This window comes from Atractosteus spatula, chromosome 9, assembly GCF_055471065.1.
Source record: "Atractosteus spatula isolate fAtrSpa1 chromosome 9, fAtrSpa1.hap1, whole genome shotgun sequence".
NCBI lineage: Eukaryota > Metazoa > Chordata > Actinopteri > Semionotiformes > Lepisosteidae > Atractosteus > Atractosteus spatula.
Window position 1 is genome coordinate 49,375,268 of NC_142714.1, and position 16,594 is coordinate 49,391,861.

The window sequence follows — 16,594 nt, forward strand, 5'->3', positions numbered from 1 at the left end:
AACATGGCAAACATGTGCTAAATATACCTAGAGAGTGGGTTTTAAACTTGTAGGGTATAACATAAACAGGTACAGTTTCCCCTTGTATGTAGTTTGTCCTTGGAACAAGAAAAAAATGGTCTTCGACAGAGCATGCAAGTTCTTCAGTGATATATACTGACTGAGAAAATAGGTGGGCCCAGGTCATTTAGTGCTTTATGCATCATCATCAAAATCTTGTAGTCAATATTTACCTGGTAGCCAATACAGTGATGCCAGGAGTGGCGATATACAGTATGATTATGTTCTAAGAACAATAGGATTTTCACATTGGTGGGTCAATGTCTTTAAGAGAACTGTCATAATACCAAAGGTCATTTTTATTTTATATAGAGATACACAAATGAAACACTGGTCTGAACAGAAAGAGGCCTGCAGCTCCGAGGGAGGAAAATAAATGTGCAATAGATGTGCAATCGGTGATACTATCACAACCGACATTAAAAACACATGCACATCGAGACTCAGGCCACCTCCTCCTCCTGCATAAAACTACCGGCAGCTCTAAAGCCTTCTGGATCTAAGAGAGCTTTTCAGCAGCGCTTAACAAATCTGTCCAGCTATAGCACTGGGATGCCTTCAAATCAAGACTGAAAGCATTAATCTGAAACCTGCACTAGGCGCTCTGTTTTCTGTTTGTTTTACAGTTGTAGTCACATCCTCTTTCAGTTCCTGTGCTCCACTGGCACTCTCACCTGCCTGCAGCTGGCTCTGTAGGGTATCTTACAGTATCGGAGCTGCAGTATCGCAGCATGGGGAACAGAGATACCTCTTGTACGGAATTGTATAAACTGTACAGCAGGAAACAAAATAGTTTTCTGTTACATGGTAATTTCAATTTTAGCTGGTCCAGCATGAAGACAGTAATTATGACACCCATGATTATTTCAGCTATTACTGGTGCTATTATGATATATAAGAAAAGGTGCTGTTTTCTTGTGCTGGAACACGGGAGATAGAAAAGGCCATGCTAAGAAGAATCTTATGAGATTGAGCCTTGACAGAGAAAACAAAATACACTTGCTTACAGGGATGTTTCGAGATCCCGAGATGAATGTCTTGTGAGGATGTCTGCTGTGCGGTTCAGGTCTCCTCTCCACTCAGAGAGGCAGCACCAGCAGCCCCGCGCCAGACACTGCTCAGCGATGTGGCGTCTCTGCCCAGCCCAGGAACAGACCCCGCCGCCACACGGTGCATTAAGCGCAGATGAATGAGCGCATCCTAATCACATTAGTCTTTCAGGTAACAATATCCGGGGGGGGGCTTTTAAAGCTCAAGCCCAGCTGGGGACTTGATGGGAAGTTTCTGTTTTAAGACTGATTGACCCCTGACAGAATTAAAACGGCCACCCCCCCTTACCAGCGCAAACGGAATTTGAACGGAAATGTCATTTTTAAAACAAAGTAACCCACAACAGGACCCTTCAAAATGGTATCGTTGAGACGCTTTCGTTTCAGATCCGCAGTATGAGAGGCAGAGTGTTTTTTATTTTCCATTATTGCACCACACACGCACTGCTGTAGGAACACACTGGTTTTGTAGGTTTCTGTGGTGTGGAGGAGACCGAGGCCCATCTTTTAACCTGGCATGTTTTGCTGCGGCGATATTAAAAATCAAGCAAATCCACGCTCTGCCCTGGACAGCACAGTTGTCTCCTGAGCAGGCTGCTTGATAGGGAAAATAGAAACTGATGTCAAACTGTAACACAGAAACTGTGCTTGTGCTTAACACCAACAGCAACACTTCACAGACCAATAGAGCCATTTCTCCTCCTACTGGCAGCAGTGAAGAGAAACACACAACAAAGTGATAACCCTCTGTGGGTGTGCGAAAGCGTGTCTGTGTGACACACAGAGAGGAGAGAGAGAGAGAGATCTGCCTCGCAGTATTGGCTGAGAGGAACATGTGTACTGCCTGATGTCACATCTCTTGCAGTTTCTATTCAGACACGGAGCAGTAGGAGAAGTGAGCTTCTACGAGGAGCTACTGAACTTCAGCGGCGGGCGACGCGGAGCTGTCTACATTTCCGACCCTCGGCGACAGCCGAAGAGAGGTAAGGCAGCATGAGAAGCTTCGAAGCCGAAACTTGCGATGTCTGGATTTCCTTCAGCCAGTCTGAGCAGGGCTGCGGAGATACTTTTCTGTAGAGTCATGCCTCTTGTGAGGTCCTCTGAGCTTCCTTCAGAATGAAGGAATGCTAGATATGTCTTGTGGGTGAGTGTGTGAGCTTGCGCAGGGTCATCTGGCTGAGACTGAGTCTGGTTTGTATCTGTGGTGGGAGCAGTCTGTGCCCCAGCTCTGGTGATAGTGTTAACTGGTCCCTCCGATCCCTGCTCTCACAGCTCTGGATCAGCACTATAGACAGTGTGGACGGACAGCCCTTCTCAGTAAGGCAGGGAGAGGGCAGTGGAACAGGATTTGAGAGACCTGGGTTTGAGCGTTGAGTTTCTCCCTCTGGAGTTCTGTCTAGAAACGTTAGATTTAGACAGGAGTCTCACGTGTGCATTACCGAGGCTCTCTGGAGATTAAAAACACAGAAGGTGCCAACTGCCAATATTTTTAAGCCCGTTGATCAAGGCTATGTTCTGCTTCAACATCTGTTAGATTTCAGAATTGGTTATTCTCATCTGTGTTCTTAAACAATAAGAATTGCTGGTTTTATAGTAACACCTACAAGCAGGCGCGTTACCCCGGTGGAGGTACAAGGGATGCGTCAGAGCTCAAGTAAAAATTTCCATTTAGAAGCCAGTCTTTTTTCAGCCAGTAGCCCATAAACCCAAAGGAAAAGAACAACACAAATCCGCCGAAAGTAATGCTTTTTTACTCCCAGAGCCAGTGGCTTGAAAATGCAAATCAGAAGGATAATAAAAGTCTGGTACTGAAACTAAAACCCTGGGTGAAGAATTAAATTAATAATTCAGGGGTTTCCCTGTAAAACCCAGCTCACTTCTGCCACCCACCTAGCTGAGCACAGAAGGTCGTGCTAAAAGCACTGACAAAAGGCTCAGGTTATTTAAATAGGAAACCTTGAGCTGATGTGTTGAAAGCTCCGACGCTCTGACAGTTCTGACGCTTTGCAAACACAAGGGATCTTTCTACCTCGGTGGGCCTGCTTTTCCTCTTTCAAGAAGAGAAAGGAATCCCCAGTGCCTCTTGTATTTCCGACTGGGCCGGAGAAAAACTTTGAACACAACTTGACCTTCATCCCCCGCTCAGTTCCCTTAATCTCACATCCCCAACCCCTCCCAAAAATGTCATCCCAAATTCTGCTGTTTCTTGGGATTTGAGATCAACGGGGAATGAATTAATCAGTGGATGCAGCCAAGAAATCGCCTGCTCGCTCTCCCGACGAGCTGAAAGCTTTGTGAACCAAGAAGCAAGGATCAGACACGTTCGACATGTGCCATGACGCTGAGAGCACCAGATCTCACTTGGATTCACGTGACCGTAGGGCTAACGGCTCACACAAAAGTTCACTTCCTTTCCGCTCGAAATGAAAACGAGGCTGGTGGATGAATGAAGAGGGCCGTGGTGTGGCTGCTAATGTCTGCTATCGATGATCTTGAAGACTCGAGGGAGGGAGCGTGGTGGGGGCAGAAGAGCGCAGTGTGGTATGTGGCACTCCAGGAGGTGCCCTTCTGCGGGTGGCCACCACCCTTTCTAAACAAGAGCCAGTGGCCGGAGAAGAAGCAGCCGGGCACTCCTGCAGCTCGGGTCAGGCAGAGAGAGAGACAGACTGACAGGGAGTGCCTTGGCACGGGTCTGTAAAAAAAACCACAGTCAGACAAAATAAAAGCCTGACTCGTGTTATGTAATGTTTCATCAGATGTTCCTCAAAAACAAAACAGCAAAAAAGTCTACAGATCAATTTTCAGGTCGATAGTCAGTTGACTGGAATCCAAAAAAGCCTGAAGCTTGGATGCAGATATTCTAAACACTGAGCCCAGTAATTATGAGATCGCTCCTGCTGGAGTAACGGCATACGTTAACAATATATGGGCCTTTGAAAAATCACTTGAAACAAACCTTTCCTGTTTCTCAAATAGAGAAGTCACAAGAACCATGGCTGGGTGACTTTTGAATTTTCAATTCAAACACATAATCGGTGCATCGGATTTGAAATCAAGGCGCTGCTAAAAGGCTCATGGGAAAGACAAAACATCATATAAGATCGTACTCGTGAGTCTCCTTACGAGGGACCGGAAATCTCAGGCTCTCAAGAAAACTGGTGCACTGCATGACCCCCAGCCCCCAAATTCAAGAGTCCAGCTCCGAGCGCACTCAGAAGGGGACAGAGGTCATCGAGGTGCCCCCCTGGCCCAGTTCTGCCTAAAACGCGTAGTCTCTGGTCACTTCTCTCGTGAGCTTGACCGCTGACCTTGGACTTGAGGGCAATTTCATTTATGTATGGACAGTGTTCTGCACTAGAATGTGACAAGGGAAATGACTTGTCTTACGGGTTTTCTTTGTCTTTCTGGGTTGTTCTCACAGGTGCCCCCACTCTACCATGTCACATCAGCAGGTATAAAAACCTCAGATTAACAAAACCAAACTAAAAGTCTGTGTTTTTGGATGCAGTACACGGTAGTCCAGGTTTCTGTCTGGTCCGTTTATACAGAATGCCAACACTGTGAAAGAGCCTGTGAGCACAGCTGTGCATGTCTCTCATTCTCGATAGTTAAAAGTATGCCTTGTGTCTCATAATACCCATAAATCACAAACCCAAAAAGATTTAGCAACAGTGCATGAGGCTTTTAGGTAAAAACGGCCAAGTATTTATAATTTATTGTCATAGGGATGCCTAAAGAATACGTTATGCACTTCTGAATCCTGTCTGCCCAGCGAGGGTTGCCTAAATTAGGAACATATTGGTAAAAAAAAACAAAGCCACACAGATAAGCTGGAATTGGTTCAAACTGAATTCTTCTGGCATGAAGGGAAAGTACACAATATATTGAGAAGCTATTACACATTTTCATTCTGCTGGAATAACAGGCTTTCATTTTTTCCCTAAGTACAATCAATATTCACTGCTGTTGCCCTTCTTGGCTCAGCTGCACCTGTGTTACTGTGTTTTAGTGCACTCTCTTTTACATTTTTAAAGCACCGTAAACCATGCTTTACACTGGATTTATGCTATATACTGTACATACTCCACTGTGAACAGGACACACTTTCTTGAGTTGCAAAAGAAGCCAGAAATCTCATGTTTCATGCTGTGCTTTATGTTCACTTTATAAGGGTGTTATATGGTATACAGGAATCGGGAGTTACAAGAAGCATATTGAAGAAAGCTGGCAAAGTTCAGAATGAGTTGAGGTACAGATGTGTCTGGTGGTGGAGCTGTTGACCAGGATGGAGCAGGAGAGCCAGGTACAGACAGTGCCCTACCATTTGTAAATGTGCTCTCCCCCAAAAAAGAGTGAGGCCGTCTAATTTTCCCAGACCACTTCCACTCCATGAAGTATTAGGTCAAGCTCCCAGGTACTGCTGTGCTTGTGTCTGCTCATTATTGTGCTTAGTGCTTTGTCACATTCTATATACAGTATTTGATCTCTGCCATTATACTACTCCAGTTTTGCGGGGCACTGAATCAAAGTAATCAAAATTGGACTTCATTCTCACACCCAAACAGCCCAAATATCTCGTTGTCCTAAGCCTGTTGTCTGGGGCTGAAGGTAAAAGAAAAATTTGCAGAACGATATTTGCGCACTACTGAAATTTAACTTTATCTAAAATATACTGTTAGATGAATATCCTGAGGTGCTTATCTGCCATGGACAAAATGTTTCAGCATTTTATCAAGAGAGTGACTAGTATAGCCATGAGAGATTTATCTGAATTTAGGTAACTATAAATATCCACATACATGACATTTTAAGTGGAAAGTAACTGCCACATGTCCCTTTTCAAGTCTTCTAACATACCCAATACAGTATATCGCTTCACAGCAACAAAAAAGGTGACAAGAGGCAAAACTGCACCTAGAATATTAACACCTCTAGAAAAAGTTCAAGCCTGTATGCATGCATGAATCTACAACAAACAAATTTACAGTTTTTACTGCTGAGGGAAGAGGAAGTCCTGTTCAGACTTATATTTATCTCAGTGTTTTTTTTAGCTAAACAAACTATTGCACAAAGGCAGTGAAAACGACAGTAAAAACGATCCTTTTGTGCTTTTAGTCTGATCTTCAGAAGATTGTATGCTTGTGGTTAAGGTCTTGCTTAAGTTGTCAATTAACAAGATTATCTAATGTCGAAACAAGTGGTAAATGTATACAGTAAATAAGACAGAAATTAGCAATTCTAATATAATATAAACAATGAAAGCAATGAACCATTCCAAGCATTTTCTCAAATGTACCCATATTAGTGAATAATGAACGGTTTCAATGAATTAGCAATTATCAAAACCTACAGTAACTTTATTTTTGAAATAAACGTAACTGTTTTGAACTTCTAACATCATAACAACGATACTAAGAAAAGACTATTGTCTGGGAAAAAAGATAAGTTTGCAATTCCATTTCCAGCTAATTCTGTTGGTTTTTTTTAAACAAGCAGGACAGTTTAGGAACAAGTTGCTGGCGGGTGAATTTACAGGTTGGCTATCTCAAACAACGAGAGCCGCTTGGAACAGGAAATGTCTCACCTCCACGCGGGGGAATATCTACCTGCTTTTCTTTCTTTCTTTTGTGTGTGAGTGTGTGGGGCTGCTGTTGTTCCAGATAGTTGATTTTGTTAAAAAAAGCAGTACACTTGCAAGACCTTTACTGCACCCGCCTCCATCCAAGCTGAGCACTCATTACTGAGTCCAGCAGCACGGCGCAGTGATGTTTCATTGGTGAAAAAAAGAATGGCCTATTCTAAGTATCAACAGTAATACTGTAGGTTCACATATCTACAGTTTAAGATCAGTGCTGCATCATCTTCTCTTTACGGGGGACCACTTCTCTTTTCTACCAGCGGCAGAGAAAAGCCGGGCACGCCCAGCGTGCATGTGAGCTTGGCTGAAAGCCATAGGGACTGAGTGGTGGGGCAAGCAGGCTGATTGCGTGTCAGTTCCTTGTGTCAAAGACCAGTCCCTCTGAGCAGTCAGCTCACCCCCACGTGCCTTCTCCTGCACGTCCTCGCTGCTCTTCCCTGCAATCGGTTCCCAAAGCGCTTCTCGCCCAGATTAGTCGTCCCTGAGCCTCCTTTCTTCTGGGGGTGGCTGTCGAAATATAAATGCCACTGGTGTAGCGGTCTGAACCTGTGCAGGTTTTCTGAGCTGCACTGTACTTCGTGAGCAGGTACAAGATAAAGCGCTGTACCTTAGTGTCGGCAAGTGTGCAACACCCACTTTACTCCGCCGCTGGTGCAACACAGTCAAGACAGTGCAGTTGAGAAAATCTGAGATCTCAAAATGTCAATATTGGCATAAAACACACCGACTACGACTGTTGTCTCTGTTGTCGTTTGCTGGTTCTTAGTGAAGCTTAATGCAGTTTAGCTTTAAACCAGGAAACAGTGAAGCGTTTCACCGAGGGACCTCAAAACCAGACACTGGAGGCGATACAAACTGTTTTTGTGAAATGACAGCAGTCGTAGGTTAACACTTTTTGTGGGGCAAGAAAGAGTTGCAATCTTCAGTACGGTCCCCAGCAAGGACGCAGAAAACTCCAGTATAACTACAGATATGAGGTCAGGCAAAGAGAGGCCCTGGCACCCCCATCAAAATAAGATTAGAAACAATATTACAATATTCAAAAAACACATTCTATCAAATACATTTCAATATAATGTTATAATGTACCACCGACTGAAAGTATAACCTCATATCTGTTTTGTTTCCATCGGATGGATGCCTGATGTTTTCACAGTTTGCCTGTTATTGAGTAAACTTGTCACTTCTTCAGCATCAATGAAACCAGCTGTGAAAATCATTGAGATCTGCAGGGAGCACTTCCTTCTTAGTTTTCAACGTGCATTGTAGACTGCCCCCAAGAACTGATCAATAAAGAGCTAGAACAGCCAGTCAAACTCAGCAGAAAACACACAAAAACAACACAAGCACAGAAAGGGGAGTGCACACAACGCAGGTGTGTTATTTCACTCCAGCCACGAGTGTGAGGGTGTCTGTGGAAACCGTTGCTCGCCTGCAGAACTGTGTAGGGCACTGCAGTAATTTTCCAGTGGCACCAGTATCACCTGCTCAGTACCCAGCACTCAATACAGTATGTACCGGAGACTGGCTCTGTAGAGAGAAAGATGCAGACAGAGAAACGGAAAGCCAACGGTTGTGTCTGAACAATTAGCATGCAAAGGCAAAACAGGCTCTTACATTTCTCCAGAAACGTATCTGCCTGGTGCTCATGAAACACTGGCTGTAGGAGACATGCACTGCTCACCTGAGCAGCAAACAAAAGACAAAGGGAAAAAGACTTTTTTGAAGCCCCTCTGCCTTTCAAGGCCTGCAGAGCTCTGTTTTATCTGTGAGCTAGGAGGCGCCGCAAGAGGGGTGTCTGGAGATAGAGGGGGAAAGGTGAAACCTGTTCACAGCAAACAGACCAGCCATCTCTCCTCCAGCACAGGGACTTTCCAGGGCTGCTGAGTGAGAACCTAGTTTAGCAACACAGCCAAGCACAGAGCTAAGGATGTTATTAAAATTTAAATTGAAAGGATTCTCAGCACCATTAATGCTATTGTATCGTGAAGCGCACAGCCAACAATTCCTCAAAGCTACTGACATTGCACTGTGACCCAGAATTTCACATACTTTCAAGCCCCGTGTAAAAATAAAGATTTCTACCCCGTACGCTACAATAAACCTGACCTGCTTTTTTAATTATAAAACTCTGGCAGGCAAAGTGGCACTTCGAAAAGGTTGGAATTTACACCCACTCCAGAAAGTATTAATCAAATACTGTAATAGGCAGATCTATTATTCAGGAACATTACTTATCCCAACATACAAAAAACCCACATCGACCCAACTGATAAATAATTTGCAAGATTATTATCCCCCGGCTATCATTTGTCAGCGCCTAGATGCAGACTACAGCGTACTCATATCATTAAGCCAGTTCTGCTTCTGCTATATTACTTTCAAACCAATTATTGATCTGTTTTCTTCCTCGTGATTCTTAGAATCATTTGTTGTTTTTTTTTGTTCAGAAATCATTGGAGTGCAGTGACTTCCCTGAAGTGAAATATGCAAATTATAAAGGAAAGCAACACTGTGATCTTCTGTTTCTCCCAGGAACGTCGCAAACATTAAGCAGACAACACTGCATGAACAGAACCCGTTGTTGTTGCTGTTTCTGTATGTCTACAGCATTCATGCAAATAACATGCAAAGAACCAACAGCTTCTCTCTTCTCAAGTTAAAGTGACTAGAAATGGACTCTGCAGACCTTCACAGAGAAATGATGTCTCTCGAAGAGTTAAAATAGCATAGCAGTCATTAGCCATGCAGCTTGTCTACTGTTACTGCTGCAAAATAATTGAAGCTCAGGCAGCTTCAGTAATGCATGGAAAAAAGCTCTGCAGTTTTATGACATGAGAACATAAAGGCTGCACACAAGTCATTGTCATTTGGCCCATCGAACCTGTTGGTATTCAAATGATCCAAGGATCTCATCCAGCTGTTTCTTCAAAGAAACCAGGGTACTGGCTTCAGCAGCACGACAGGGTGGCTTGTACCAGATTCCCACAATCCACAAGCGCGGCACTACAAACTACACTGCTGTAGTTTTAAATACACTTCCATGTAGTTTCCACTTGCGTGCTGAGATTTAGGTCTCACCGTTCATTGTGAAGAAATCTGTAGGCTTGACTCTGTCAATGATTTTTATCTTATTTTCTCCCTTTCCATGTTGTGCCCAGGTTACCTATTATATATATACAATCTACCAACAGTATTTGCACAGACTGTGCCTTAATTAGACTTTGCCTTAAAAAAGGTACAAAAAGTTTAAGGCAGTTGCCGTAATTGTGCGCTCCAGTTTAAAAGATGACATTAGTTACTGGTCACTACAGTCACCACAGCTCCTTTTCATTTCAGGGCACGGACATTCCAGGGGATCAGCAAGAGTGCTATTGGCAATGTCACGGGAAAGCTTGTACAATTGTTGTGGTTCCAACCAGTGATCTTTTGTTTTCACTTCTGTCTTCCAGGAAACTGCACACAAAGACAGCAGCAGAAGCACCGCTGCCTCCTCCTACATGCTTTGAGCTCTGCAGAGGAGAGAGAGAGTGAGAGAGGCCTGAGGGCTGACTGAGACTTGCACACGATGAGCTCCCACACTGCCAGCTCTGAGCTCAGAGAATGGATGGGTTTCAGGGGGCCTCTCTGATCCACCACTACGAATCCAAACCGCTTCTTGCTTTGGAGACACTGCAAGCAGAAGAGGCCAGAACCTTCCCCCGCAGGAACGGAGACGGATTACTACTCTCTGTCTCGGGATCTCGGGGACGCTGTTTGTGGAGGGCGAGACTTTTTTAAACCGAAGTCCGATTGATCAGTTTTGGGTGCAGGTTTTGTGGGACTTGGGAGGGCTTTCGCGGGGCAGAAGATGAATAACAGCAACTGCTCCACGGAAGACCTGAAGAAATACGTGCACTTCATTTACGCGGTCACCTACACCGTGATCCTGGTGCCGGGGCTGATCGGCAACGTGCTGGCACTCTGGGTGTTCTACGCCTACGTGAAGGAGACCAAGAAAGCAGTTATCTTCATGATCAACCTGGCCATCGCCGACCTGGCCCAGGTCCTCTCCCTGCCTCTGCGGATCTACTACTACCTGAACCACTCCTGGCCCTTCGGGGAGTTCCTGTGCATGTTCTGCTTCTACCTGAAGTACGTCAACATGTACGCCAGCATCTTCTTCCTGGCCTGCATCAGCGTGCGCCGCTGCATGTTCATCATCTACCCGCTGCGCTACAGCGCCACCAAGCGCCGCTTCGACCTCTACCTGAGCGTGGCGGGCTGGTTCTTCGTCTGCCTGTCCTGCCTGCCCTTCCCGCTGCTGCGGCAGAGCGCGGAGCAGCCCCCGGCCCCCGACAGGTGCTTCTCCGAGCTGCCCCTCCTGGCCGTCAGCAAGGCGGCCGGCGTGGCCATGATGGCGCTGGCCGAGCTGGTGGGCTTCGTGCTGCCGCTGGCGCTGGTGCTCACCTGCTCCTGGAAGACGGCGGCCAGCCTGCGCGAGAAGACCGGCGTGCTGCAGGACAGCGGCGAGAAGCGCAAGGCCTTCAAGATGGTCCTGAGCTGCGCGCTGGTCTTCCTGGTCTGCTTCGCCCCCTACCACATCACCTTCCCCCTGGACTTCCTGGCCAAGTCCCGCGCCGTGGCCAACTGCGCCTTCCTGAAGGCCATCCTCCGGGGGCACCCCATCACCCTGTGCCTGGCCAGCCTCAACTCCTGCCTGGATCCCATCATGTACTACTTCACTACAGATGAGTTCAAGAGGCGGCTCTCCAGGCAGGACCTGCAGGAGAGCTTTCAGCTCCACAGGAAATTCTCCTGCACTAATGGAGAGGACAAACCACTCTGACCCGACCCGGGCTGTAGGCAGGACCCTTGCAACCACACTCGGGAGAAATAAGCTGTGCCTGTTTATGTGAAGTCAGTAACAAAAAGCAAAGCCCCGCAGTATTTTGGGATCTTATCTTTCACCTCCGGAGGGAGGTTCATCTCCTGAGGGGTTCAAATGTGACAGTTTTCGTTTTGTTTTTTAACAATTGCACTGTATTCGGGAAATTCATGCAGCGATGCAGCGACCCCTGTACTTTAAAAAAAAGACAAACTCGCAAGAGAGCGCGTAGCCCCCTATTTATATAATTAGTGTTTCAAGGTCAATGTTGGTCATCCTGTGAGTGAAAAAGTAAAAAAAAAAACTACAACATTTCTGCTGAACACCAAGTGGCAGTCATTGCTAAATCCAGCGAAGGAGGAAGTGAAAAGGAGTCAGGGTGAGAAACGCGAAGCAGCCCAGCGTGCGTGTGTGCAAGATGGCTTAAACCCCTTGATATGTTCACTCGACTTGCATTAGACATTTATTCCCACCTCAAAGTGAGCTCATGCACATAGGGTCTGTAGCTCTGCAGAGCCTGTCGAAAGCACCAACAGATTTCAATAGTGTAACGGACCTCGCACCACAAAAAAAGAACTCTTTTCCTTCAGTTAGATAGAAAAGCCCAGCTGTGGTCTTCTCTAAATTTGGTTTGGTACAGATTGTGCAGAGTGCAATTTATGGTAGTACAACTGATCGTTTTCTTAAATAAATGGCTGCTGTCTGCACCGTGTGGCTGAGTCCAGGAACACCTTCAGGACTCAAAGACAAAGCAGCATTCTGTTGTGGACCATAGCCAGTGAGCGAATCCCATCAGTCCACACATCCCTCACCCTGACTGCTCCTGCAGGCAAACGCTGGCTCTCGTCAAAAGCTGGCCTGGCCTTGCTTTCAATCCTGTGATGCACCACTGGTTTCTCAGTACAAGAGATCTAAGTGGTTGCAAGCATTTGTAAATATTATTTCTATTGTATCAATAGGCAACTGTCTGTTAAAACGCACCTTTTTCAGATATGGGAAAAAAAACGTGAAATAAAAAAAGCTGTCTAGACGGATGTTTTTGATGTTGTTCACTGCCGGCCAGTAAAACAAACAGTTTAGTTTAGAACTGTTGTTCAAAACTATGCAAACTCTATAAACTCAGTTTGCTGCAAAATGTGATTTGGTACCCACCTCACATTCGCAAAGCTTACATCAAAGAGAAGTACTGTATTCATCATTGACATAAATTAGTTTACATCTTAACGTCTAAGATTTTTTGACTAAATCAAAAACAGTCACAAATGTATGCAACACATTCAGGCAGAAACCCAAACTGATTTCAATCTGTAGTAAAAGCAGCATTTGTTTATGACTTGGTCCTTGTAGATAAGAAGGATATAGTTCACAGCCATCAACAGGCTGTCAGCCCCATGTGAATAAACAGAATGTCACTGGTATTCATTTATTTATCTGATGCCTTTATTTCAGGCCACATCAGACCTGAAACAGAGCAGAAAACAGGAGAAAAGGCAAAAACCAGAAGTCCTGTTTAAGAAAGTTTTTTTCGTTCCAAAAACCCTGGGAGGAAATCCAGGCTGTAGTCTGTCCTGCAGTGTCATGACACAATTCCCATGCTCTCTGCAGAAATGCAGAGAAAAACCACATGGCAGCAACATAAACGCAGGTTTGAAAATAGATTGTGTGTGCGTGCATCTACTTAGCTAGCTCATCAAGTCACCCAAATAAAGTTAATTACTCTTTCAGGGGATAAGAGCAGTCTGTTTGAAAAGATGGTGTGAGTGTTACCCAAGACAGCTGGCAGTTCTGCTGACACATGACATGTGTGCTCAATTAAAAAAGGGCTTCTTTACATTTGGAGGTTAACAGTGCACACTTCCTGACTCCCACCGCACTTGCAGATGAACCCCCCAAGGAGGTCGGTTTAAAAGATAACACTTTAACAGCAAATGATAAGGGCAATTAAAAAAAAGACCGTCACAAATTTCCAAGGGCAATTTCCTGTCAAACCTCTTCGCTATGGGATGTGGCCACAGGGTGGCGATGCGCACGAGGCAGAAATGCCACTTTAAAAATGGGGTGGCAAGAGTCTAATACAGACTCCTGGCCCCAAGAAAGGCACTGTTGAATCACAGGCAAAAGCACTGGCACCCTGCAGTTGAGAGTGTTATTCATCAACAGTTTCATTTAATAACTCTGGGTTGTAAATGATGCTAGAAATGATGCTAAATGATGCTACAACATAAGAAAGGTTACAAATGAGAGGAGACCATTTGCCCTGGCCTGTTTGGTAGAGTGTTAACTAAAATATAAGCATCTGCACTCCATTTTCAGACAGAATTTGCATATGTTTTTGAGAGCAAATGTTGACAAACCCACACAAACACTGAGAGAACATGCAAACTCTACACAAACAGACAGGCGTCTTAAGATAGAATCAAACTCAGGACCCTGGAGCTGTCAGGCAAGCGTATTTAAGAAAACCCCCTGCCTGAGCTCACTCAGTTTACCTGTAACACATTACTCTGCATGGCGAATTGGTGTTAATGGATATTTGAAAAGATACAATTGACAAATTATTGATAAGCAGAGTTTAATATACAACATTCAGCCGTAAAAGTAGGCAAATCAACTAGACAGCAAAATATTTTATGCACTTAATAAAACTACATAATCAAGGCACGTCGTGATATTAGACACAGTAGTGTCAGCACTATTAATCCAATAAAAGTATACAATTGCAAACAGCAAACCTAAGTGACAAACGGACAGGTCTATGTCATTTGTATAGAATGTTCAGCTCAGAGCTATGCTTCAGGTCTGTGTTTAATGAAATGCAGTTGATCTGCAAAACAGATAATGTGTCAGTTGTTTTAAGTTACAGCACACCATTCCCTGGTTGTAAAGTGCCAGATAGCTCTTTTGTCTGAAGAAGATACCCATCTATGTGAGAAAAGTGAATTAAAAAAAATATTTAAGTTGTATTTAAAGTATTTAAACTCTGTAAATAGTTGGGAATTGTTCTTCATACCTCCCAGTCTGTAATGTGATTAAAATATATTTTTTCAATATGCATTTGAAATATAACAAACCAAGTGTGTTTGCATCGTACTGTACAGTGTAGAATGTCACCTTTTTACATTCTGATTAAAATGTCTGCAATAATTGTTAACTGTAACAAACAGCATTTCAACCCTAATTTTCCTGAATTCAGAGTGAAGTAGCTTGATAGGCTTTTATCAATAACTGGTCATTTCCTTTCATTTTTTTTTACTTGAAAGACACTATGGGTTAAGAATGCCAGAAAGCAATTACATTGTCCTGCAGGACATTTTGTGAAACTTAATCCAAAATCATTACTTATGCCTCAATATCCTCATTTATTTGCTTATCACATTCTGCCCAAGCACTCTGTGTGTGTGTGTTAAGAGCTCTGTTTAGAACGATCCTGTATGAGTCTCTCTCCAGATCTCCTTTTAGAAGCATGTCTTGCTAAATGCCCAGATGAAGTCAACCTCAGGAAGTACTGTGCAGCTCAACAATGAAACAAGGACAAGGAATCACAAGGGGGAAATTAAGATGTAATAACTTCAGGACAGGAAACAGCAGTGAGGGAAACAAATGCCCAAACTGCTAAAATTTAAAGTCCGGAAACTATCAAGCAGTGAAGTATAGATCAATTGGTTACTGGCAGTCAAAAGAGAAAGACATCATCTTGTCTGTAACTCTTGTTTTAAGAAGTGCATTGGTTATTAAGCCCTACTTCATGTCAGAACTATCAGATATTGCAGCAATCCCTGTCTCCCTCCCTCTGAGTGCCTGGAGAGTTAGTAGTCTGTTCTGGTCATCTGTGTAACAAAATGTCACGACCCGGAAGATGTTGCAGTGGACCAATGGGCTGCACTACACCCTGAAACGTGATGTGCGTAACAGACTGGGACATCGTGACAGCTCTTTGTTCACAAAGCAGGCAAGCTTTTCAGAACTGTCACATCAGCCTACCAACATGGCACCCATGTGGAAAAAAATGCTAAAGGAACAGCAAGTTGTGCTTTGCAATGAAATCTGGAATTATTATTATTATTGCTACCTACTGTCCTAGCATGTCACAGCATCTCCACAACCTTTTTTTGAGGGAGGACTTTTGTTGCCTCTTCTGGAATACCACCTCCATTTTTTGTCCCTCTCAGCCATGTGATCAGTACTAATACGCAGAGGATCAGTTTATATGGATGATGGGGAGGAGCCCTCAGAGCAAGTAAATGAAGGTGTCACCCTATAAGCCTCTCCATAGACTACTTCATTCTGCTCAACACGATCTCGAGCCAAACAGAACGCACACAACGCTTCTACGGCTCAGTGCATCAAGTCTCTGATATGAGACTATATATGGAACCTGCCTAGGTGCACAACAACTCCTATTGGCCTTTCCAAGATCTTCAAGAGGTCTCATCCTGATCCTGTCATTGCTGTGATTAAACAAGGTGTTTTGTTCTTTTTTGCAAAACATACCTGCCAGTAGAAAACAGAGCAGATGCTTCTCGTGTGCATTATCGGAGGAGAAATCTCACAGAGCCCAGCTCCTACTTCAAAGACAAAAGTCTTGTTTAAAGCCTAATAAATGGGTTGAAAAAGAAGGCCAGCTGCTATCCGTAATCACAAAAGAAAGCTGGTCTCATGAACAGTTAAATCACAGCCCAGATAACAATTTGCTGACTACTTATACTAATGTATTCACAGGCAGTTGAAAATCGGGTGCAATTTGGGTTGCAATTGTGTAACCTATCAAAGTTTCCGATCTTTGCCATGAAGTTTGCTGACATAAAAGCTGTCACTCACTGCATTTGTTCCTTAGTACAAATATTTCACAACACCCAAAATGTTTTGAAGCAAGAGGAAAGTAGTTGCAAGAGGGACAGTCTAGAACAGTATCAAATTAACTAGAGTAAGCATTCTCTTCAAATACTGTATACATGCAGACAGACAAAGTTATTTATTTTC

The 16,594-nt window shown here is 44.2% G+C and overlaps 1 protein-coding gene across 1 annotated transcript; it reads left to right on the forward strand.

Moving 5' to 3' along the window:
• The first annotated feature begins 1,985 nt into the window (after nt 1-1,985).
• Nucleotides 1,986-12,636, forward strand: gpr174 (G protein-coupled receptor 174). Its single transcript, XM_088924678.1, has 2 exons — nt 1,986-2,092; nt 10,200-12,636. Exon 2 carries the CDS (start codon nt 10,598-10,600, stop codon nt 11,573-11,575), a length of 978 nt encoding a protein of 325 aa, XP_088780804.1. The 5' UTR covers nt 1,986-2,092; nt 10,200-10,597; the 3' UTR covers nt 11,576-12,636.
• The last annotated feature ends 3,958 nt before the right edge of the window (nt 12,637-16,594 follow it).